Source organism: Crocodylus porosus, unplaced genomic scaffold (assembly GCF_001723895.1).
Source record: "Crocodylus porosus isolate Cpor-Errol unplaced genomic scaffold, CroPor_comp1, whole genome shotgun sequence".
Taxonomy (NCBI): Eukaryota; Metazoa; Chordata; order Crocodylia; family Crocodylidae; genus Crocodylus; species Crocodylus porosus.
Genome location: NW_017728951.1, coordinates 35,190,963 through 35,213,283, shown reverse-complemented (window position 1 = coordinate 35,213,283; position 22,321 = coordinate 35,190,963). Strand labels below are relative to the sequence as shown.

General features: G+C 43.1%; 1 protein-coding gene across 5 annotated transcripts in view; it reads left to right on the top strand.

Moving 5' to 3' along the window:
- Window positions 1-13,085, top strand: part of MAPK8 (mitogen-activated protein kinase 8) — a 112,400-nt gene extending 99,315 nt beyond the window's left edge. For 4 of the 5 annotated variants that reach the window (XM_019555608.1, XM_019555611.1, XM_019555609.1 and 1 more), the window contains 2 exons: window positions 8,988-9,065; window positions 12,116-13,085. In XM_019555608.1, coding sequence (XP_019411153.1) covers window positions 8,988-9,065; window positions 12,116-12,261 — 224 coding nt within the window. In that variant the 3' untranslated portion in view covers window positions 12,262-13,085. Of the gene's footprint in view, window positions 1-8,987; window positions 9,066-12,110 lie in introns of all 5 variants that reach the window. The other variant, XM_019555612.1, reaches the window with a different exon arrangement.
- The last annotated feature ends 9,236 nt before the right edge of the window (window positions 13,086-22,321 follow it).

The window sequence follows — 22,321 nt, the reverse complement described above, 5'->3', positions numbered from 1 at the left end:
TATGTTTATTATCTTCACGTATTATTTCTTTTTTGCAGTTGTTAATACTCCACTCACATTTTCATGACAAGTTCTTAAAATGTCACTGGGAGCACCTTGCTTTTGTTGTTCTTAGGTTACAAACTATACATCCTGATGCTACATGTGCAGTAATAAGATCCAGGATTTTATTTAGAAAATGTTCTCCCCTCTGTTGGACCTTATGATCTAGTCCAGGGACATAACAGATATAGCCAGAGCCCCATGATCCAGCCTTCAGTGCTGCCTCTGGGTCTTGAGTTGACCTGTAAGCTGCATAATGAACCTATCATAGCTAATCTGGGACAAGCCACACAGTGCCCACTTTGGGACCCATGCTGAACACAGGCCCAGTCCAGGACAACCCCTTCCTTGCTTCACCCCTTCCCAGGGAGGGAGCAGAACCATGCAACTCCTGTTTCATCCAGTCTGAAACTGGACCCTCTCTGACTGGCCTGGGACTGTGCTGCTTGCTCCAGTCAGTTTGGCACTGGGCTAACTAGTCCAGGCTGTGCATTTTGGATGTCTCAGATGCCATGGGTCTCAGATCCCTCCCTGGAGGAAGTGCCATGGGTCCTGGATCTAGAATTGGTTGGCAGGGGGGAGGGAGAGGCAGTGGACCATATCTGGCCCGTGGGGCTGTCCCCACACGGTTCATCCAGCCCATGGACGCGAGGTGAGTTTGACACCCTGATCTAGCTCAGTGGTCAGCACCCTTTTTTCAGTAATGGTCTGGAATGCCCTGGCTCCTGCTGCCACTGCTGCTTCTCCCTGCCATAGCATGGGGAAAATCTCCCTGCTGCTGGAAAGTCATTGAAGCCCCCTGAAGTTTGAAAGCCAGATCCAGTTGGCTGTGTGCTGCTGACCCCTATTCTAGCACACTAGGGGTTTTAAGGGACTGTATGATTATAATATGGACAAACATAGTTCTGCCATCCATAGAGGAATAACTGACAGTCCCATTTTTCACATGCATCCTTGTACTGGTCTTAGGTAACTGAGGACACTTGGAAAAAGCTTATTTGTTTGTTTATTTTTCATTTTATACACTGCCTTCCCACACAAAGTTCAGGGTTTGGGAGCATCCCCTTCCATTTGTTCAGTTTGCTTGTTTTATCTTGTTTCAAGAAGGGACCTCTGAGTAAAGGTCATAGGAGAGAGCACCATGTGGGGATGTCATGTTCAGTGTCTGCCACAAGCCACCAAACCAGAAGGAGGAGGTGGGTGAGGCCTTCTTTAAACAACTGATGGAAGCTTTCGAATGACAGGATTCAGTTCTCCTGGGGGACTTTAATTATTGGGACACCTGCTGGGAGAGAAATATAGCAGTGCACAAGCAGTCCAGCAAATTTCTAAAATGTATTGAGGATAACTTTTTGAGAGAGATGGTGGACAACCCAACTATGGGGCAAGCTCTTCTAAACTTGCTGCTCACAAACAGAGAGGAATTAGTTGAGCACATGAAGGTAGAAGGTAACTTGGGTCACAGCTACCATGAAATGAGTTCCAGATCCTAAGGGGTGAAAGGAAGAAAACTATCAGAATAAAGACGCTGGACTTCGGAAAAGCAGATGTTGGCAAACTCAGGGAATGGGTGGGCAGGGTCCTCTGGGGGGCAAATCTGAGAGGAAAAGGAATCCCAGAGAGTTGGCAGTTCTATAAGGAAACCTTTTAAGGGTACAGGAGCAAACTATCCCAATCTGATAAAAGAATGGGAAGTGCAATAGGAGGCCAGCTTGGCTAAACAGCAATCTTTTCAATAAGTTGAAACAAAAAAGGAATCCTATAAAAAGTGGAAACATAGTCACAGCATTAGGGAAGATTATGCAGCCATTCAGGGAGAAAATTAGAAAGATCAAGGCCTGATTTGAGATACAACTGGCAAGGGACATAAAAGGAAGTACAAAGAAATTATACTAGTATGTCAAAGGTAAAGGGAAGATCAGAGAAATGAAAGGTCCCTTACAGAATGTGAAAGGCAGTCTAGTTACAGATGATACAGAGAAGGCTGATATATTTAATACCTTTTTTTGCTTCAGTTTGCTGTGCAATTGGCAGTAAAAATGGGGAAGGAGATTTACATCCTAGAGTAGTAAAACAGCATGTTACAGATCGCTTGGAGAAGCTAGATGCTTTCAGGTTGGTAGGGCTGGATGAGATGCTCTTAACTGAAGAAATTGGCCAAGAGAATTGCAGAGCCATTAGCTATCCTCTTTGAGAATTCAGGGAGTTTGGGTAAGGTCCTGAATGATTGGAAAAGGACAAATTACAGTGCCCATCTTTAGGAGAAAGGAGGAGGAACATCCAAGGAATTACAGACCAGTCAGCCTGACTTTGATACCTAGGAAGATCATGGAGCAGTCCTCAGGACATTTTTCATGAATAGCCCAGAAGAGAATAAGGTGACCAGGCATAGCCAGCATGGATTCACTAAGAAAAGGTCATGCCTGACCAACCTTATGTCCTTTTGTGATAAGATATATACCTTGACTTCAGTAAGGCTTTTCACACCGTCTCCCATGACATTCACGTTAACAAGTGAAGGAAATGCTGACTAGATGAAAATACTGTAAGGTGGATACATACTGTATTTACTTGAATACAAGATAAAGTGTTCCCTTCCAATCAGCATGGGGAAAAAAAAGCCCCTTGTCTTATAGTCACATACAAGGAAACTTCATTAACTACTTTGTCATTAAACTGCTACCAAAAGCAGCATGGGTTCAGTAATGGAAGCCAGCTATGAAGCTGAATAAATGTAGCCAGCACAGAGTGTGACTATAAAACATGTGGCCCATATGGGGAAACATACTGATGGGAACCTTTTTTTAACATGTTATTAAAAGCACACTTATCACCCTACACTTACAAAACTACACATATTAGGTGTCCTTGTTTTATTAAGACTTCATAGCACAGAAACAACAACATCTCAAAAACATACAACTACATATATTAAACCCTTAAACAACATACATCAGCTTCCCACAAAAAGAACAAGCGCTTATAGAAATCTTTTTCTTAATACAGAACCCCAAGAATTGTTACCTCAGTAACCACGTGAAACTCTCTGCCCTTCCCATCAGTCATTTCTGTTCGTTTTGTGAAACAAGTGTGCCCAGTCCTTTTTCCTCCACTTTTTCTCTGCCTCTTCCTCTCCAGTCTTTTTCATGTCCTGATCAATGTAGTATTTCAGTTCATACCGTCCCAGCTTCGGGCACTCTCATTCAGTGAAAGCCAACCCCTTAAACACCCAGAGCTTTCTTACTGTCCATAAACTAGTTTTACACACGCTACTAAAGTCCTTAATAATGGTTCCTTCAGTCCTTTTGGTATGAGTCGATATAGTACCATCTCTCTCACTAATGAAAGTTTTATTTTGGTAACACTCAGAAAGCAGCAGACCCTCCAAAACATGTCTCACGGTTTGTTCTTCCCCATTCCTTTCCCTTGACCCTTGATGACATTGTCAAGCCCCATTTGTGTTGCACTTCTCTCACAAGCAAGGGATTTCTTACAACCATCCATGCTAGGTCAGTATGTTTGCCTTTTAGTTCTTTACGCACCATAGGGGGTATAGTCCCCATACCTTCTTCACTTTCTGTGAAATTTCCACTGATGCCATCCTGTCTCTCTCCCATACTGCTTTCATCAATTTCTTATGATCCTTCAGGGCCTTCACCCTACTTCCCCAATTTTATACCTCTGAATGAATCTTTCCATCATGTTGTAAGTAACTGGTGGCTGCCACACCTGTGAACTCTTCATAGAGGTCTGATACATTTCTTATTAACCATCAAGCAGATGAAGAATGACAAGGCATCTGGAGTGGATGTAATCCCCATGGAAATCTTCAAGAAGCAGGGAGAGGAGCTCACATAACAGCTTCATGCCCTCATCTTAAGGATCTGGAATGACGAGGAAATCCCGGATGACCTCAGGGACGCCATGGTTGTAACAATCTTCAAGAAAGGAGACAAGTCCAATTGTGGAAACTAGAGAGAGATTGATTGCCTAGTTGTCCACCACAGGAAACATAATTGCGAGAACCCTTCTGAACTGTCTCCTTCCACTTGCTGAAGAGCTCCTCCTGGAACCTCAGTGTGGGCTTAGGGCATCGAGAGGCACAACTGACATTATCTTCACAGCTTGCCAGCTGCTGGAGGAATGCCAAAAACAACATAAGCCCCTCTACATGGTCTCCTTGGAGCTCATGAGAGCTTTCAACTCTGTAAGCTGAGAAATGTTGTGGAGGATCCTTCTGAAGTATGGATGCCCACCAAAATTTGTCACCATTCTCTGCCTGCTCCATGATGATATGTAAGCAATGGTTCTCAGTGATGGGTATATCACAGAACCCTTTGAGGTTAAAACAGAAACTAAACAAGGCTGCATCATTGCTCCAACACTCTTCTCAGTATTACTTGCTGCAATGCTTCATCTGACCACCAACAAGCTTCCAGCTAGAGTGCAGCTAAACTACTGAATAGATGGTAAGCTGTTTAACCTCAGCAGACTCCAAGCCAAAACCAAGACTACCCCAACCTCAGTCATTAAGCTCCAGTACACTGATGGTGCTGTATTGTGTACTCACTCGGAAGCAGACCTCGAGGTAATCGCTGACATCTTTCTGAGGCGCACAAGAAAATGGGACTGATGCCTAGATCCTCCACCAGCAATCTCCTAATGAATAGTTCTCAGTTCCAGTAATACAGATCCACAGTGAGACTCTGGAGTACGCTGACTATTTTGGAAGCCATCTCTTGCAGAACGCTGACATCAGTGAAGAAAACTAACTTTGTCTCAAATGTGCAAGTGGAGCCTTTGGATGCCTGAAGAAACTGGTGTTCAAAGATCACAACATCAGATCCAAAATCAAGCTCCTAGTTTATCAAGCAGCCATGATCCCCCAACTTGCTATACAGAGCTGAATTGTAGACAACATACAGGAAACATCTAAAGTTGTTGAAGTGCCATCAACGCTGCACGTGGAAGATCCTCTGAATCCATTGGGAAGGCAGACACACCAACATTAGTGTCCTCCTGCAAGCAAAAATCACAAATATTGAGGCAGTGATTATCTGACATCAGCTTTGTTGGACCGGCCATGTAATCTGGATGTCTGACTCCAGATTCCTGAAGCAAGTTTTATTCTTCCAACTCAGCCAAGGCGTACACTCTAGAGGGGGGCAGAGAAAGAGCTTCAGAGGTGTCCTCAAGGTTGACTTAAAAAAAAAAATGCAACAGTGATGTCAACTCATGGGAAACAATCGCCCAGGACCACCCCAAACGGAGGAAGAATCTGCTGCAAGGATCTTAGTACTTTGAAACCTTACAACAAAAATAGATGGAAAAGCGGGAGTGGCAGAAACAGCGTGTCACAGACCAAATCAAGAATCCAGTACCATCTACCCCACGTGGAAACACATATCCAAACTTTAGTAGAGTTTGTTAATCCCAGATAGGCCTCATCAGCCATCTTTGGATGCACACATAAAATAATAATGGAAGACAATCATCCTTGAGTGAGAGGGATTGCTGAAGAGAAGATGATGACTTCCCATTTCCTCAGTATTGCAGCTGTGTGAAACTGGGTGTTACATGCTGCTTTCCTCTCTCCCTCCATTACTGCCTTGCATATCATGCTTACATTTTGCACAGATGAACAATCCCAAGTCCAGCACCCCCCATTCTCCCCATCTCTCTTGCTATTTACAGTTCAGTTTTAGCCAACGTTTCTCTTTTTGCATTCAAGAAGATCGCATATATTTTCCTCTGTACTTTAGCTATCTGCTGCCATGTCAGTGGGAATACGATTCCTGTATGCAGAATAATCAGCAGTAGCACAGCCTTAAACACTACCACTTTTCCAACAAAGGACAGTGTCCTTCCGGACCATAACCAAAGTATTTGCTGTAGCCTTGCTGTCACTTTTTCCCATGCTGTATTACCTTTTCCTTCAGTGTCCATCGGGATCCCTAGCACTCTGATTTCTCTCTCTCTCAATTGATGGCCTAGCTTCTGCACATTCCTCTGGTTCCCCACTCCTGTTATGGTGCTTTTTGATCTATTTAGTTTAGCCCTTGTCACGGCTCCATACTCTGATGTATATTTTAGCACCCTTTCCATTGAACATCTGTCTCTAACTACTACATATATATCAACCATGTATAGCACGTATTTTAACTCACCCCTCCCAGTATCTTTACTTCACTTATGACCTTGTAATTTTTAATTCTTTGTGTTAACAGTTCCACGCTTCACGCACACAGTAGTGGTGATAGGGGCACCGTTATCAGACCTCTATATGGATTTTAAAACCCCCACATAAGTGCTCATTAATTTGGATGCGACTCTGCTTCTTTGTACAATAACTTTATCTGACATATAAATTTCTCTGGGAACCCCATTTTTCTTATCACCTCAAATATGTAATCGTGATCTACTCTGTCATATGCTTTTTCTAAATCTAGGTTTGCTATAACTGCTTGTTTTCCTCTTTTGGATGTGGCCCAGTCTATCTCTGCTCACTCTGATTGTTTCAGAGACCCTTCGACCTAGTGCTGTGGATACTGGGTCTTCATGTATTATCTTCTTGAGGTTTTTCCTCATCCTCAAAGTCAGTGTCTTGGGCATTAACTTACAGTCCATATTAAGGAGTGTAATTAGTCCTCAATTTTTTAGCAGTTCTTTCTCCCCTTTCTTGAAGAGCAAAATCACAGCACCTTGTAAAATCTTTCCCTGCCTCCCCTGTTTTCATTATTTCTTCAAACACTTCCACTATACCTCCCCATACCCATGCCCAAAACTTCTTGTAAAATTCCATAGGCAGTCCATCTGAGGATGATTTCCCTCTTTTGAAGGTTTTTAAACCTCTACTTCCTTTAAACTCTTTTCTTCCATCTTCTTTGCTTCTTCCTTCTCTGCTTTCTCTTTAAACTCTTCCAAGAAATCCTTCATCTTCCTGTCTCTTTCTTTCTTCTGGTGTAGCTCTTTATAAAATCTTCTTGTCACCTCCAACACTACCACCTCCTTTTCCACTCATGTACCACCTTCTTCCAGCACTGCTTTAAGCTCTCCTTTTGCCATCTTCATTCTGGCTGAAATGTATCGGGATTGCTGTTTGTTTTCTTGCTCCCACAGTGCTTGTGATAAGAACATTGTCTCTCTCATCTTTCTTTTGAACCAGATTTCTAACTCTTGTCTTGTTTCTTCTATCTTGTCTTGTACCTGCCTTCTTTCTGTGGCTTCCATTAGCAGCTCCTGCATCTTTCTTTGCAACTCTCTTAGCTCTTTTTTTTCCCCATGCATATTTGGCCTTCCTTCCTGAAGACTTCTCCCATCCTCTAATTCACCATCATCTGCCAGTCTCACCCGCAGAGCTATTTCCCCCCAGCTTGAAGGAGGTGGGGTCTGTTGCTGAGATCTGGAATATAGATTCCTATTGGGGATCCACGTTGCCCTGGAGGTGAGGGGGTGTGATTGATGGCTGAGTTTAAACTGGTTCTAGTCATTGAGGCTCCTTCTGGTTCAGATCTGGCGTATGAGAAGCTGTGTGGTCCAGATCCAGTTTGGGGGGCCAGGCAAGTCTGATGCCCCTGATTTAATGTAATTACCAGGTTGCTTTGAAACACTAGAGGTATCCTGACCAGAAGCTGTGCTATGCCAGTATGTTATCTGTGACCACTGATACAATGGTTCCTCAAGTATTATGTCCTCCATACTGAGTATGGATTTTTCCTTCATTTGTTAATGACAGACAAAAAAGTAGCATTCTGGCAATGTTTCTTATTGCCTGCAGTTAAGGTAGTGTTCCTTTTCTTTTTCTTTTCTTCTTTTATTTCTGCCAATACCTTCATGCAATCACAGCCAACACTTCTTGTGGGGAGCCAGGCCACCTCATCAAGTTGGAATGGGCTCTGCTGGCAGTTAGGGTATTTTAATGCTCCAGAATGAAAAACGTATTTGAATTAAGATCTTAATTATGATGACATTGAAGCCAAACTGGTTCAGCTACAGTGCCCTTCCTTTGAAAGTGTCCAGCCTCATGTTACCTGGATCAATGGATGAAAGTTAGAAGGCAGCATCTGTGTCTTCTGTCGGACAGAATTGTCCATGTCTCTTAGGTGGTTTATCTACCAATATTGTTTTAAAAAGATGCAGCTAGGCCTCTGCTTGGCAAGAATATCTTAGCTGACTACCGTCTATATCCTTCAGGCAAAGAGAATGTGTATAAGGGGCAGGTCAGCTCCAACAAACTTGAAATGCATTCCAGGCTTTGACTGACTTATGGCATGGAAATCACAGTAGGTTAACAGATACAGGCAGTAGAGGGATTTTTAGTGTTAAGAAAGTCAGGCTTTTGGTTGGGACAGGAAAACTTTTGCTCTCAAAAATAATTATGTTTGTGGAGACAACACTTGTTTTGCAGTTTTGTGTATTGTCCCTGTGTGTGCTTCCAAGATGCTTGATCTCTACACAGAAGCACAGCTGTCTGTCTTGGTGCTACTGGATAAGGGATCTGCTTAAGGATGTTGCTCTGGACCTTCCTAATTTCATCTGAGAAAGACGTAGGCATTCTTGGACTTTCCATCAGCTTAGTTCCTCTGTATGAAAGAACTTCAGTCATAAGTCAATTGCCTTACTTAACCTTGAGACTCTGCATTAAAGTCCATTGTCTCATAACAGCCTAGGCAAGCCATAAGACATCAAGCTGTTTTAAAGCGGTTTCAGTGCATACATAATGAGCTCCAAGCCTTTGAAGTTGCAGCAGAAATTGATGCATTGCTTTACATTCTGAATATGTCCTTTCCTTTGCCACTTTTTTTACAATTTAACATTGTCTAAAAATAGCTTTGGAGAACAGCAATTTTGTGACAAGTATTTATTTTAATGATGCATGTCTGTTTCATCCATTTCAAATAATGTTACTAAAATCAAGTATCCTCTCCCCTGCCTTGTATTTTCAGAGTTAATATACAAGGAAGTCATGGACCTGGAGGAAAGAACCAAGAATGGTGTTATACGTGGACAGCCAGCCCCTTTAGGTTGGTTACAATAAAAGCACTGTAAAAAAGCTACCCCATTTGTAAGCTAGGAAGGAACATCATTGACTGGGGCATCCAGGAGTAATAGATTGGTGGTACATTTCCAAGCACCACTTCAAAATTTCAAGAACACATTTGTAGGAGCTGCTTTATGGTTAATTCCCTTCATGGGGTGTAGTGCTTGGCACTGGTATAGTGGTTTGGTACCATAAAACAGGGCCTGGCAACCTGTTTCAAGCCCCAGGCCAGAACAAACTGGCTCTGGTCTGGTGTGGGCCAGATGGCTTCAGCAATGGACCGAGCAGTGGGGCAAGTAGTGCTGTTGGCGGGGTGAGTGGGGACTGTGGGGATTAATACTGCCATTGTTTGCTCCTCTGGCTCTGACACGTGTCCTCAGTGGGGCTCTGTATGCTAGAATTGGGCAGTGGGTCCCACCCCCAAATTTTGTGACCTTCCAGGACAGGGACAGGCAAAGTCTGGCCAATGGGCAGGCTACATTTTCCAGGAGCCCTGGCCCAGTCACTGTGGCTGGTTTCCATGGAGACCTCAGGAAGGGTGGGGCTGTGACAGTGTGAGGCTGGGGTTTCCGTGGAGACCCATGCAAGCAGCTCTGGCAGGGCATGCAGCTTGGCAGGGTGCTGCGCTGGGGCTGGGATTTTGTGGCAGTGACAGTGTGGTCCAGAGCTAGGGCAGAGCCAGGATCTGCTGCTTGCACGCCCCTGCCTGGGGCATGTGGGCAGTAGGGCAGAGCTGTGATCTGCTGCCTACACGCTCCTGGCTAGGGCATGCAGGCAGCAGATTGAGGCTTTGCCCCAGGTCTGGTCCTCACTGTCACTGCTACAAAATCCCAGCTCTGGAGCAGCTCCCAGCCTGACCACACACCCTGCCAACGCTGTTCGAGCAGGACTCCATGAAAATCCTGGCCCCACACTGCCACTCCTCCTGGGGTCTTCATGGAAACTGGCTGCAATGACATGGGCAGGGGCTGCTGGGAAATGGAGTCCACCCCAGGCTGGATCCACCATTTTGCCCACCCCTGTTTTAGGAGTTCTGTGGGTTGAATGATATGGCTCTGTTGGCAGGATCTTTGCCACCTCTGCTTTAAAGTATTAGTTTAATATTTGATCAAGCTGAAAACCTAGCAGTTCAATGTTTATTCACAGGTAAAATGGAGCTTGGCATTTCACTATGAGAAAGTAGCTTTCAAGGATTTGTCTTTCATTTGGCGTAACTCATCCAAATTATGCTTCCTTTTTGAATTAGTCTTTGAAATTTTCATTGCAACTAAACTGCCTTCCACCATAAAAGTATCCTTTGATGCTTGCAAATGATGTCTCCTAAGTATTAGAATCAAATATCTAACTTACATTGTTTACCTGAATAACTAGATTATAAATGAGAAGGAAAGTGGAGAAGACCTTCAGAATCAATTATTTGTTTTGCATTAAATGTGGCTGAATTGAGCCATTACAGCACTCTTTCCCTAGCCAGTAAAACAAGTGTGGTATCAGATAAGCACTGTTGGCTCTCCATTAGGTCTTGAGCAGCTCAGAGTTTGGGAATGTACCAGGAGTCTTGACTCAAATGCATATATTTAAGGGTGACTGGATTTTCAGAAATAATATGCACCATCCTCCCTCAAGAGGAGCTGCTGGATGCTCACCACTTCTGAATATGCCACTTCTTTATACGCTTAAATATGTAGATATAGTCCTAACTTCAGGCCTCTGCTGTTTTTCAGGCCCCCTGTATACATGCAGATAAAGGCACGATGGGATCTAATGCACAATCCATGCCATGCATGTATGGCAGGAGGCATGATTGTGGGATCAAGCATTAGAACTCATTGCAGCTGATTCCATGCACCCCCAAGCCTTGGACATTGCAGCAGCTGTGATCCACCAGGTTCAGGTGTTTCATACATGCCTGAGCCTTGATTCTCACAGCAGCCACAACTTCCCAGGCCTGGTGGTTTTGCACTGGGCGTGGTGCACCCCTGTGGCTGGGAGCCCCTCCAGCTAATGCAGATTTAAATCTTAACAGCAACCAGCTATAAAGTTAATGTATATTTTGAGGTCTGACTTTATAGGTGATTGGAGCTTGTTATGGTGTGATAGCTACTTTTCACATGTAGGTGGTCTTAAGGTAATTGTGCAGTTAACCAGCTAACTGTGCAGTACCTGTAACATGTAGAGGGAGCCTTAAATTCTTAGCTCTGTGCAGTGTTACATGCAAGGGTCTCCCTTTACTCATTGACAGTGATTGATTCCTAAACTCAGGGCTATGATCCCACAAAAGTTCATGTGAGAGTTTGAACATGCAAGTGGGGATCATAGGCCCAAATATGGGGCTGCCAATGTCTCCCTCCCAAGCTTAGAATGAGCCAGAGGTGGGCATTTGGCACTCAGCTGTCAGGAAGTTACATTGTTACATTAACATAAAGAAGTATGGGAATATGGCTTCTGGCTTGCAGTGTAATTGCACTAACTTAAAAATCTACATATCTCATGTGATAAGGGATTGTGCCAAGTCTCTTAGGACAGGGATGGGCAACATACAGTCCACAGAGACACTAAATCTGGCCTGCGGAGCACCTGTGCTAGAGCTGACCAGTGAGGAACTGTGCTGGGGCCAGGCAGCTGGAAGCTGTGCCTGTGTCGCTGCTGCTTCTCCCAATCCCCTGCTTTTGGCTGCAGCTTAGCTACAGCTTTCAGCCTGTGGAGAACTGTGCTGGACTGGGCAGCACCTAGTAGTGCCCGTGCTGCAGCTAAGAGGGTGGAGAGTAGGAGGCAAGGAAAAGCAGCTGCCAGATTCCTGGCTCCAACACAGGTATGGGCAAACCCTTTTTGCTGCTGAAGACATCCAGCCCACACTGAACTGGAATCAGGTTGTTTCTGCCCATGGCTTGAAAAGGTCGCTGGGCCCTGTGTTAGGAACTTGTTGATCAGCTAGAAAAAATAATGGCCACTAGAGGGAGACAAACTAATGCAAGTACTGAACCATGCAACTGTATCTGCAACTGATTTGCTGTTTTGTTTCTCATAGCACAGGTGCAGCAATGATCAATGGCTCTCAGCATCCATCTTCATCATCATCTGTCAATGATGTGTCTTCAATGTCAACAGATCCAACATTGGCCTCTGATACAGACAGCAGTCTAGAAACATCAGCTGGACCTCTGGGTTGCTGTAGATGACTACTTGGGGTTTTTTTGTGGGGGGGGATGAGAGAGGGAACCTCTTAGTCATTGACAGGACACCTTTAAAAATCAGTGGTATTATTTTGAGTGTTTTTAAAAAAATATTGTAGGATTCATTTGAAAGTGCTGTAATTTTAAACTATGTTGTGTTAAAAGCAGCCACACACGATGTATTTTTTGCTGTAAGTAACTCTGTAAAATATTAAATCCGATAATTTTTATCATTTAAAAAAATCTGCATATTTGCTTTACTATTATGCTGCTGATTTTTTTTTTTACTGAATTTGTAAAATTTGTTTTTATCAAAGCACATATTAATGTTGTGTCATTACCATATCATGAAATATTTAAGATTTTATAGGGTTTTTTTTTTTTTGCAATTTCTATTCAAATTTTATTCCATATGTTTTGTTCATGATATCCTTTTAAAAGTTTTATGCTTGGTCAATTTGTGCTTACCCCAGATAACAGGAAAAAATTCAGTGTAACCAGTTAGTTTCAGGTGTGCTGTTGTTGTGGTAGCAGTGAACAAAACCTCCCTTTTAGTCTGGCTTCTCACCTGTAATTCAGTAAAAGCAACAGTTAGTGAGTTTTGTTAGAGAAACAGTACATGCCCCTTTGCAGAGTAGCCTTATCTTAATGACTTACTAATTTCAGAAGTAAAGCAAAGCATATCTTTAAAGCTGCACAATACCTAGCCTGGTAAGGGGGTCTGGTGCTTTTTGCAGAATCATGGCACGCTAAAGCTTATGATCACATAAAACAAGAAGAGGATACTTCATGAATAACACATTACAATGCAAATAAACTGTTTACTTCTAGCTATTAGCATGTCTCTGTACACAGAAAACAAAGTATACCCAGGATACTAGACTGCCAAGAGGGAAAACTAGTATGCTGTAGCACAAGGGTGGGCAATTATTTTGGGTGGAGGGCCACTTACTGAGTTTTGGCAAGCCTTCAAGGGCTGCATGACAGGCAGCCTAGGGCAGATTAATATTAATTTTCTAAATTTTTTAGGGCCCCCATGGACTGGATAGAATGGCTTGGTGGGCCACATCCAGCTCACAGGCCGCATTTTGCCCACCCTTGCTGTAGCAGCTATCCATTCATATAGCATGTGGTACTTTGGTTTCCTAATAGTTTTGTGTATTAGGATGTGTAAATTCTTTGCTGGGGGTATGTGTGTATCACTGGGAACACTCCAGCTTTTGACTACTCTTTCTGCACTCAAAGAAACAAAATTCTTGTAAACCAGCCCCTGAAGAAAGAACCTCAGGCAGTAGCTAATGCATTGTGAGCCATCCTAAGGAGGGCAAAATTGTAATGAAAAAATAGTATTTATTTCTTTTGCTATACCTGAAGACCAGCTTAGCTGAAATCTTAATAATGGTACTTTTTAAGTGATTTATATTAAGAAGGTTTGAGCACTAAAGTCACAGCATCCAATGTACTCCTTTTAAACAAAAGACAATTAAATATGTTAGAATAGTTACTAATTAGTCACAAAAATGGTGCTGCTCCTCACAGAACTTTTAACTGTTTACATTTTATATTTACTGAATGATTTATGTATAACAACAGATTTAAGTCTGTTTATATCCAAGTTAAACATTCAGAGTTTTATTCCTTTGAAAAATGCAGATTTCTTGTGAATTTAGGCTGTGCTAATTGATTGCCTTGTGTAGATGCATATTTTGTGAAACAGATTTGAAGAGGAATTTAAATTAGTGGCATATATGAAAATGCATATTTAAAAAAGCATGTAATTCTTACCAGTCACAAAGCATAAAAAATGAATAAGGTTAGTTATTGGGATCATCCAGGAATGAAACTGATGCTGCTCATTATTTTTTCCCCTTAGAATTTTTTGGATAGACTAAATATCCTTTTAAAATTACACTTGGATGAGGAAAATTGCCTATATCCCCATTTTATCTTTTATTTTTCAATAGCCGAAATTCCTTGTTTAAAACATAAAATGCAAGGTTGCAAGAATTGATAATGTCAGAAAGAAAGCTGATTCTAACTTGATAAACTGCAAAGTTGTTACTTTCCTTTCCTGGTTAGATTCCTGGTAAGTGATATCTGTGTGTAGCATTTATGTGCTCACTCGCATTGGATATTTCAGTGTTACATTTTTAGAATGCATGCTTGTTGAGGCAGTTGGGTTTTTTTCAGGGTCTGGTTAAACTGTATGATACCTCAAAGACCATGTTTGTGTTTATTAAGCACTGGAGCATAGTGGACCATTTTCTTGTTGGATTTGGACCAGCAGGGAAGTTTTACCCTTTTATCAAATTTTAAACTGTCAAGTAAAGCCAAACTTATCACATTGTTATACAAGATCAGATGGTAATATGGTGCATGGTTACAGAGCCAGAGAAACTCAGCTAAATCTGACAAAATTACTCCTGATTTATGTCAGTGTAATTGGAAAGCAAAATTTGGTCTTGATCCTTCTTGTTTAAGCCGAACATAGGAAAACATAGTTTTTTCTGGTTTTGGATGGGTGACTGTAACTTTGTAGCACTTGAAGCAGCTGCCGACTTGATTAATCAACAGTGATATAGAGGTTGCTCTCGATATAAAAATTGCTTTCCTAAATGTGTAGGGCTTGATTAGTTTCTAATGCCAATATAAACCAATATTGATAGCTCTAGTGAATTCATGCACACTAGTGTGAGTGAGATGAAAAAGTGGAGCCCATAATGTTCTGCAGTAAGGATGGACAAAGTGAGGGATTTTTTAAAGACGGCATGCACCCATTTGCAAGTTAATAGGCTGTTTGTAGTCTAAAAAGCCATGACTTCAGTCACAGTGGAGTGTTGAATGTTGGAACCACGGACCTCTCCTAGGCGCCATCCTCGGAGCAGTTATGCAGATTCTGCACTCGGCTATATTTTATTCAACTTGGGTCCAGACCTTCAGTTCCTGGCTAAATTCCAGTTCTGCTAAATTCCAAGCAAAGTGGAAGAGTTCCACTGTTCTAAGCCATTGTAACATTTTGCTAGTTTAATTTGCAATCTTTATTCAGTTAATTGTATTTCATATTTCAAGGACAGTTGAACACAGACACAAGCAGGAATCAGGTGGCTGGTTAGAAATGTCCTTGATGTTCCAGCAGTGGTGGTGGTGTAACCATGAAGATTTGCCATTCTGAGAGGAGCAACATTTGCGAGGCAAGGCGGTTTGTTTGATTTTTGTTGGACTAGCTAGTGTTTTTGGGGGGGAGAGGAAAGATTAGCTCAGATTTCAGGCATCCTTTGTCAGGTCTGGGAAAGAAGCAGGCACAATCCAAGCTAAGCACATGTTGTTTTGGTCCATTGGTGATCTGTTGTTCATTTAGATATGTATATATTGTCCAGTGCACCTTACTACTTATGATTTGTGTAGTTTGATTTATTCTTTTTAAATGGTTCCTTGATGTTTCACTCCCAATAGTCTTTGCCATAGTATGTGCAGCTCTCCACCTCTAGGACATGGGTACTAGTCCCTTCCTGTTCAGTCATAAATGAAAATAACTCACATAGCGCATATGTAAACTGAAGTAAATGCCTGTCTGGCACTGGACTAATTCCCACCCTTCTGGGTAGTTGCAACAAAGAGACGGGGCAATGGAGATAGGTTTTCTCTTCCTCTCTAGAGAATTGGGTCCTTTTAGCTCATGATAAACGTGCTGATAGGGTGGGGGGGTGGTCTGTGTTTGTGTTCAGAGAGGTCCCTAATCATTCCAAAGCAAAGATGACAACTTGATATCTTTCATCTGATCTATTCCATGTGTATGATAAATCTGAATTCCCAAAGCAATACTAACTGAATGAACAACCTTAGGCTGTAAATAGACATCTCATTTGAATTGTCCTGGGGTTTGACCTGGATCAAAGCAGACTCATTACAGTCATCTACACACATTGCCCATTCAAGCTGAGTTGCTGCTCTCCTTCAAAGAAGCACCGAGGAACGCAACTTGGCTGTCCAAGTAAAAAGCACAATAACCCTACAGGCACACACTGCCACATCCCAGGAAAAAGCACATCTTACCCGCATACTTCAGAGGGACTTGAAGAAAGACAGTGGACTTGTATGTCTGTAGGATCCTGGAACAAAATACTTTTTCCTGGGACAAATTTGATGTCTGTTTACAGGGTTTATAGACTGGGGTGGCCAACCTGCAGAATGTGCGCGGCATGCGTCAGACTAGGGAGGAGACAGGCAGCACAGCAGCACATAGGGCAGGAAGAAAGCAGCAGAAGGGGATTGGGGTGGCACTCAGGGAGGGTGCAGGGCGAATTCATGGCACATCTGTCAAAAAGCCTGGCCCCCACTGTTAAGATTAACCTGGACAGACCCACTGTTCTCAATTTAATTAATTGTTAAACTGAGTTGTTCAGATGGCTCAATCTTGAATGACATCGATTAACTTTCAGGTTTGGTTCTGAAATCGAAAGAGACATGCTGTATTTGCAATACCAGCTTTCAGGTAAGAAAATCCACAACATGAAAAGAGCTGTACTACTTCTCAACTTAAAAGAACAAGGAATTTGTACAGAATAGAGCAAGCTAGGTATTTACAAGTTTATAGTGACAGTGCCCTCTACTGATGTATTATTCTACCTGTAAGAGGCATGATGAAGTTAGAAATCTATGGATTTATAATAGGGAATGTACTCCTCTGCGAGGTGACTAAGGCTACTGATTTCAGAATGCAAGAACAAGGCACCAGTAAAGCCAGTCTCTAGCATATACAAGAATACACTGATCCTACATTAAGCATCCATCTCAAAGCTACAGTAAAAAAAACGACAAAAGCTAGTAAATGAGAACACACACAATATTATACAGCCTTTGATGCTCTTAAAATGAGTTTGTCAAGCAAGAACATATGAGGATAGGGGGAGAACATTCCAATTTGTGGATGTTTTTCTTAGCTTGAGTAATTGAAACAGTCCTGGATGGGCTCCCTCTCTCTGAATATCCACCCAGCTCACTTTGTGTGTAGTGGTTTGTTTAGGCTGTTGACTCTTATTTTCCTACTGTTTTAGCTGACTTATTTTTCCACCTTACATAGAGGGGGAAAACTTGCATACAAAGTGTCAAAGGAGTGGAAATGGAGTAGAGGCCATCTGTATTTTTCAGTCATATTAGAAAGATATTCTTTATGGAAGAATGTGTTGTAGTTCTAGCTCATCCAGCTTTCCAGTTCACTTAATTGTTCTTAGTTAAGTGCTCTTAACAGAGTTTTAGTGAGAGTCATCTATAGATTCCCCCCCTTTAGATTTCTCTGCATTTGTTGTGAATAAGTTATCTTCATGTGATAATTCTACTTCCACAGCTGAAAAGTTAACCTGGATTTTTATTGAACTACCTCACACAAACTTTCTATGCTTTCTTGAGTAAATAGAGCTAACCCTTTCTATTGGTTCTACATTGAATGTGAAATGTAAAGTACATTTCCTTAAAAAAAACACTATTGGCCAATGTTGAGACAGTACCAGTAACTGTTTCCTATATACTTCACATAAGATGTCGTGTAATATATAGTTTATGTACAATAATGTGCATTCAGAAAATTGTGTTAGATGTAAATTGGTGAGTTTATTAATGTAGTCTGTTTTTGTAGGTAAAATAGCTTACTAGTACTATCAATCCATCCTTTACATTTTACAAAAGGAATAACTCTTGGTAAGCTTTGCATACAGATAAATTAACTTTTGTAGGCCCAATATCTAGTCTATTTTTGAAAGTTCTGAAACTTTTAACTTATTACTGAAGTGGAGAAAAACTGGATAAATCCATTCCTCCTGGTCTCTTCAATGCAGATACTTGAGTTTATTCTGTCCGAGGAAGTGCAGAGGGGAAAACCACACCTATTAAATAAGGAAAAATAACAGTTGATTTTCTTTTTCACGTACCACCCTACCTCCCTATTTCTTTCTACCCTTGCTATCCCTCCCCATCCCCAACTCCCTCCAAATAAGCCACGGGTGGGGAAATACTGAGATCATTGTGGTTTTTTATCATTTCATGCCATAAGCCATTTCACATGCACCACTGGAATGTATACATTGTTACCTAGTATGTCAATTGGTTATAATGATATTTTAAATAAAAAAGGATAAAAAGTTGTTTGACCACTATGCAGTTAGTGTTTTTTCATTGCTAGGCTGGAGTGCTAACAATGTATAGTGAATTTCATCATGAAGCTGCAGCGTAATTGTTATCAAGTTGGTCCACTGGGAAATACACTGATTTTTTTCATGGTGCTATAGTCCATTATAGCCGGTCTGTCTTTCTGCTTGGGGCAAAACCAGGCCTTCCAGATTCTGCTCCATGACCTCAACCTCCCGTTGGTTCAGCTTCCCTGGCCCTTCCTACAGGAAATTTAAACAGTGAAGTTGAATTCTGCCTGTTGGCTTGTTTTAGTATTTGGTCATTCTGATGTGTACAAGGGCCATACATTTTGCCTCAGCTGCACTACCCTGGCACTTGCATGGAGAGTTGTAGTTATAAGTGAAGTTCAGCATCTCCTGCTGCACTCCCCTCTCTCAAGCATTCTGCATGGAAACAATGTCATCTGTTGAGTGATATGGTTGCCTTAACCCTCCCATGGACTGAAATGGAGCCACATTGGATAGCAGAGGCTGGCTCAAAAATAACCTCCTCCCACACCTCCATTTTCTTGACCAGTGAAGTCAGAAGGGGGTCACACCAGATGGGAGATGGAACTGGAGTCCTTGGAGCCTGCACGAGTAGCCACATACCCTTCCCATTGGCTGCTGTTGGAGGGCACAGCCCAAAGGTCAGACAGACCCTTCTGTGTACATTAAGTGATTATGAGGTCTGGCTCGCTGCCAAGTAACACAACTTCCAGGCACTCCAGCAGCAGCACAGATGCATGAACCCCATGCAGTCAAGAGGTTGAGCCAAATAGCCTCTAATTTTGGCAGTCCAAGTCCTCAGCATCAGGCGTCCAGCCTCAAACACCAGCCTGCTCCTTGATAGCTCTGAAATGGGAAGAAAGATGGTAAGTGCAACCTTTGAGAATGCCTCATTAGTGATTTTGGGTGATTGGCACTCCCTGTGCTGAAATTAAGTATCGCTGTATTAGAAAAGGTATAAAATAATTTCATATCCTAACATTGCTCCGTTTTTTCCTCCACCCGATCCTGGAGACTTATCTAAATGGAGCGTCTCAGATTCACTGGAGCCAGGTTACAATTTGCTGAACAATTTTTGAATGGAAGATGCTACATTGGCTGTAAGATTTCTACAGCATGTTATGTTTCATTGGGACAAAAAATGGGGCAGCTGTTAATGAGATGCCCTCTCCCACAGGGCTCTCCAACTTCAAAGCAGCTGGGAGTCATACACTCTCCAGGCCATACGAGTGGGGTTGGACCAGCGTAAGTCATAATCTGCATGCCATAGGAGTGCTCTCCACCTTGATGCACTACACCATGCAGGCACTCTGGCCTCACCCTTAGCTCCTCAACCATGGGCTCCTCCAGCCCTGTGGGCTGCACTGTCATCATCCTGCCACCCTAGGATGGGAGTGGGAAGTGGAAACCAGAGAAGGGAGGGGGAGCTGGGTGACCCCACCTGCCACTGCAGCTGGAGTGATGCAGGGAGTGGTGAGGGCCCCTGAGTCCTGCCAGTTGGGCAGACCTGCTCTATGAAATGGCTTTACCTTAGTGATAACAATTGCTTTTTAATTGGGTCTTATCGCCATCAATTTTAGCTAATTCCAAATAATGTATTGATGTGTCATCGCATGTTAAATGAATGTGACATTTTTTAGCTTTGCCTGAAGCCTTAGCTAAGGATAACTTTGGTTTTGGTGATGTTTAGTTAAATAATTTTAAAGTACAGACTGATCATGCTCTCACTGAAATGCTTTTGCAAGGCAAGTAGCATGTTGAGTCTTTGGCAGTTGTAGCATTTTCTGTTAATTATAGATTCTTACCTGTCTCCTGTTTTTGGTAATTTTTTCCCCTTTATTTTTACCCCTCAATAAATCACGAAAAAATGGAGGCACTGTTCTTGCAAGAAGAGCACGCCTTGCTGGGTTTTTTTTGTTTTTTTTTTTTTTAAGGCCCAACAAAATTCTCCAGGGTATAAACTAGTTTGAATTTCATTAAATTCAGAAATGAGATCCAGAGTACTAATGGCCTTGCTATGTACTGTGTAATCTATCCAGTCTTTATTACTGCCATGAGTACACTGGAAAAAATAGAAGGTAATTGCTGAATAGCACTACTCTGCACAACTGTTTGTTCAGTCTTGCAGGGTACCCACAAGGTCATTCTCCTTCTCCAAATGTTGTTAATCAGCTTTATTTTTTTTTATGCACATTCCTGTGCCAGGTTATGAGCTTTCTCGTGAATTCTCATTTCCTACTCTTTTCCCCTGGGTCTTATCTCTTGTGCTCTTCCCACTCTCTTGAGATGCATGAATATTAGGGGGAGGTTTTCTGCAGGGGACAGTGGTCAGAGAAGATGGGAAAGTGCTTGGCCTATTTGCAGGGATCTCACAGCTCCTTTGGGATTTATAGTTACTGCCCCATCCCTCCATGCTAACAGCAGTGGAAAGCCAAGTATTTCTCTTTTGCACTTGTCATAAAATAAGGATTAGGCCTGTGTGAAGCTTTGGTCAGCAATTCAATTCAGAGGAGATTCGGCTCAATTCGGTGACTGAACCTCTGAATTTGAGTCAAATCCAAATCCTCTGAATTGATTCAGAAAAGGTTTGGAGAGATTTGGAGATTCAGATTGGCTGGGGAGAGGCAGGCACAGCCAGGTGGCTGCAGATTCTCCTGCGGCTCCTCCGGCTCTGCCTGCCTCTCCCCAAGTGGGGAGAGCCGTGGGAGAAGCCCCCATGGCTGCCCTGCCTGGCTCCAGCATCCTGGCACTTAAAAAAAAGTCCCACACTCACCGGCTGCAGCTGAGATGATTGGGGCCTCTGGGTGCTTGTGGCAGAGCCCCCCTGTGCAGCGGGGGGCAGGGGTGATCATCCCCCGCCCCAGCTTGGCAGCTATGCAGTACCTGTCCCATGGTGCGGGTGTAGCACAGCTCGGCAGGGTGCTGGGAGCTGGGGCCACTGGGGCTGAGCAGTGCTGGGCTGCGGCTGGAGCAGCTCCAGCTCACAGACAGCGTGCAGCGCCCTGATGAGCCGTGCTGCACCTGCGCCATGGGGCAGCTGCTGCATGGATGCCAGGTGGGGGGAATCATTCCCATTTCCCCATACTGCATGGTGGGTCTCTGCCACAAGCCCCCAGAGGCCCTGATCCCCACTGCTGCTGCCAGTAAACCCAGGGCTTTTTTAACTGCTGGGACACGGGGGCAGGGTGGGGAATGGGGCCAGGCATGGCAGACATGGAGGCTTCTCCTGAAGCTCCCCTGATGTGGGGAGAGGCAGGCACAGCTGGAGGAGCTGTGGGAGAACTTGCAGCCGCCCAGCTATGCTTGCCTCTCCCCAGCCAATCCGAATCTCTGAATTAGCACTGAATCTCCAATTCTGATTCAGCTGAATTGAATGGGGATAGTGATTTGAATCACCAAATCGAATCACTATCCTCCAAATCAGCTGAATCTGAATCAAATACTTCCCTATTCGCGCAGGCCTAAGAAGCATTACCACTTGAAAGAGGAAGCCTTTGAGAGAGAATGGCCAAAAAGTCTTGTGACAGTTGCTACGCTGCAGACTCTTCAAGGGAAACTAAAACTAGTTCTTCTGATGCGATGGACCAAAACAACTGAGCAAACCCTCAGTTGTTGCTTTGGTATTGTTAAAGTCATGGAGGTGCAAAATCACTGTAGCCCAAGCTTCTAGTGCCATAACTTTGCTGCTCATGCCAACCAGTTTGCAATCTAATCTTCCCTTATTCCCTTGTGCCCCACCCATTTAATGGTGTTGTCCAAGATTGACTAGGAACTGCAGTGTTGAGGGCAGGATGGAACATATGAAGGCAGGAAGAAAATGGTGATGGTCCTCAAAATGAGAACCCACTTCCACAAGTGTGTATATCAGTGCACCCCCGACCACCCTTCCCACCAGC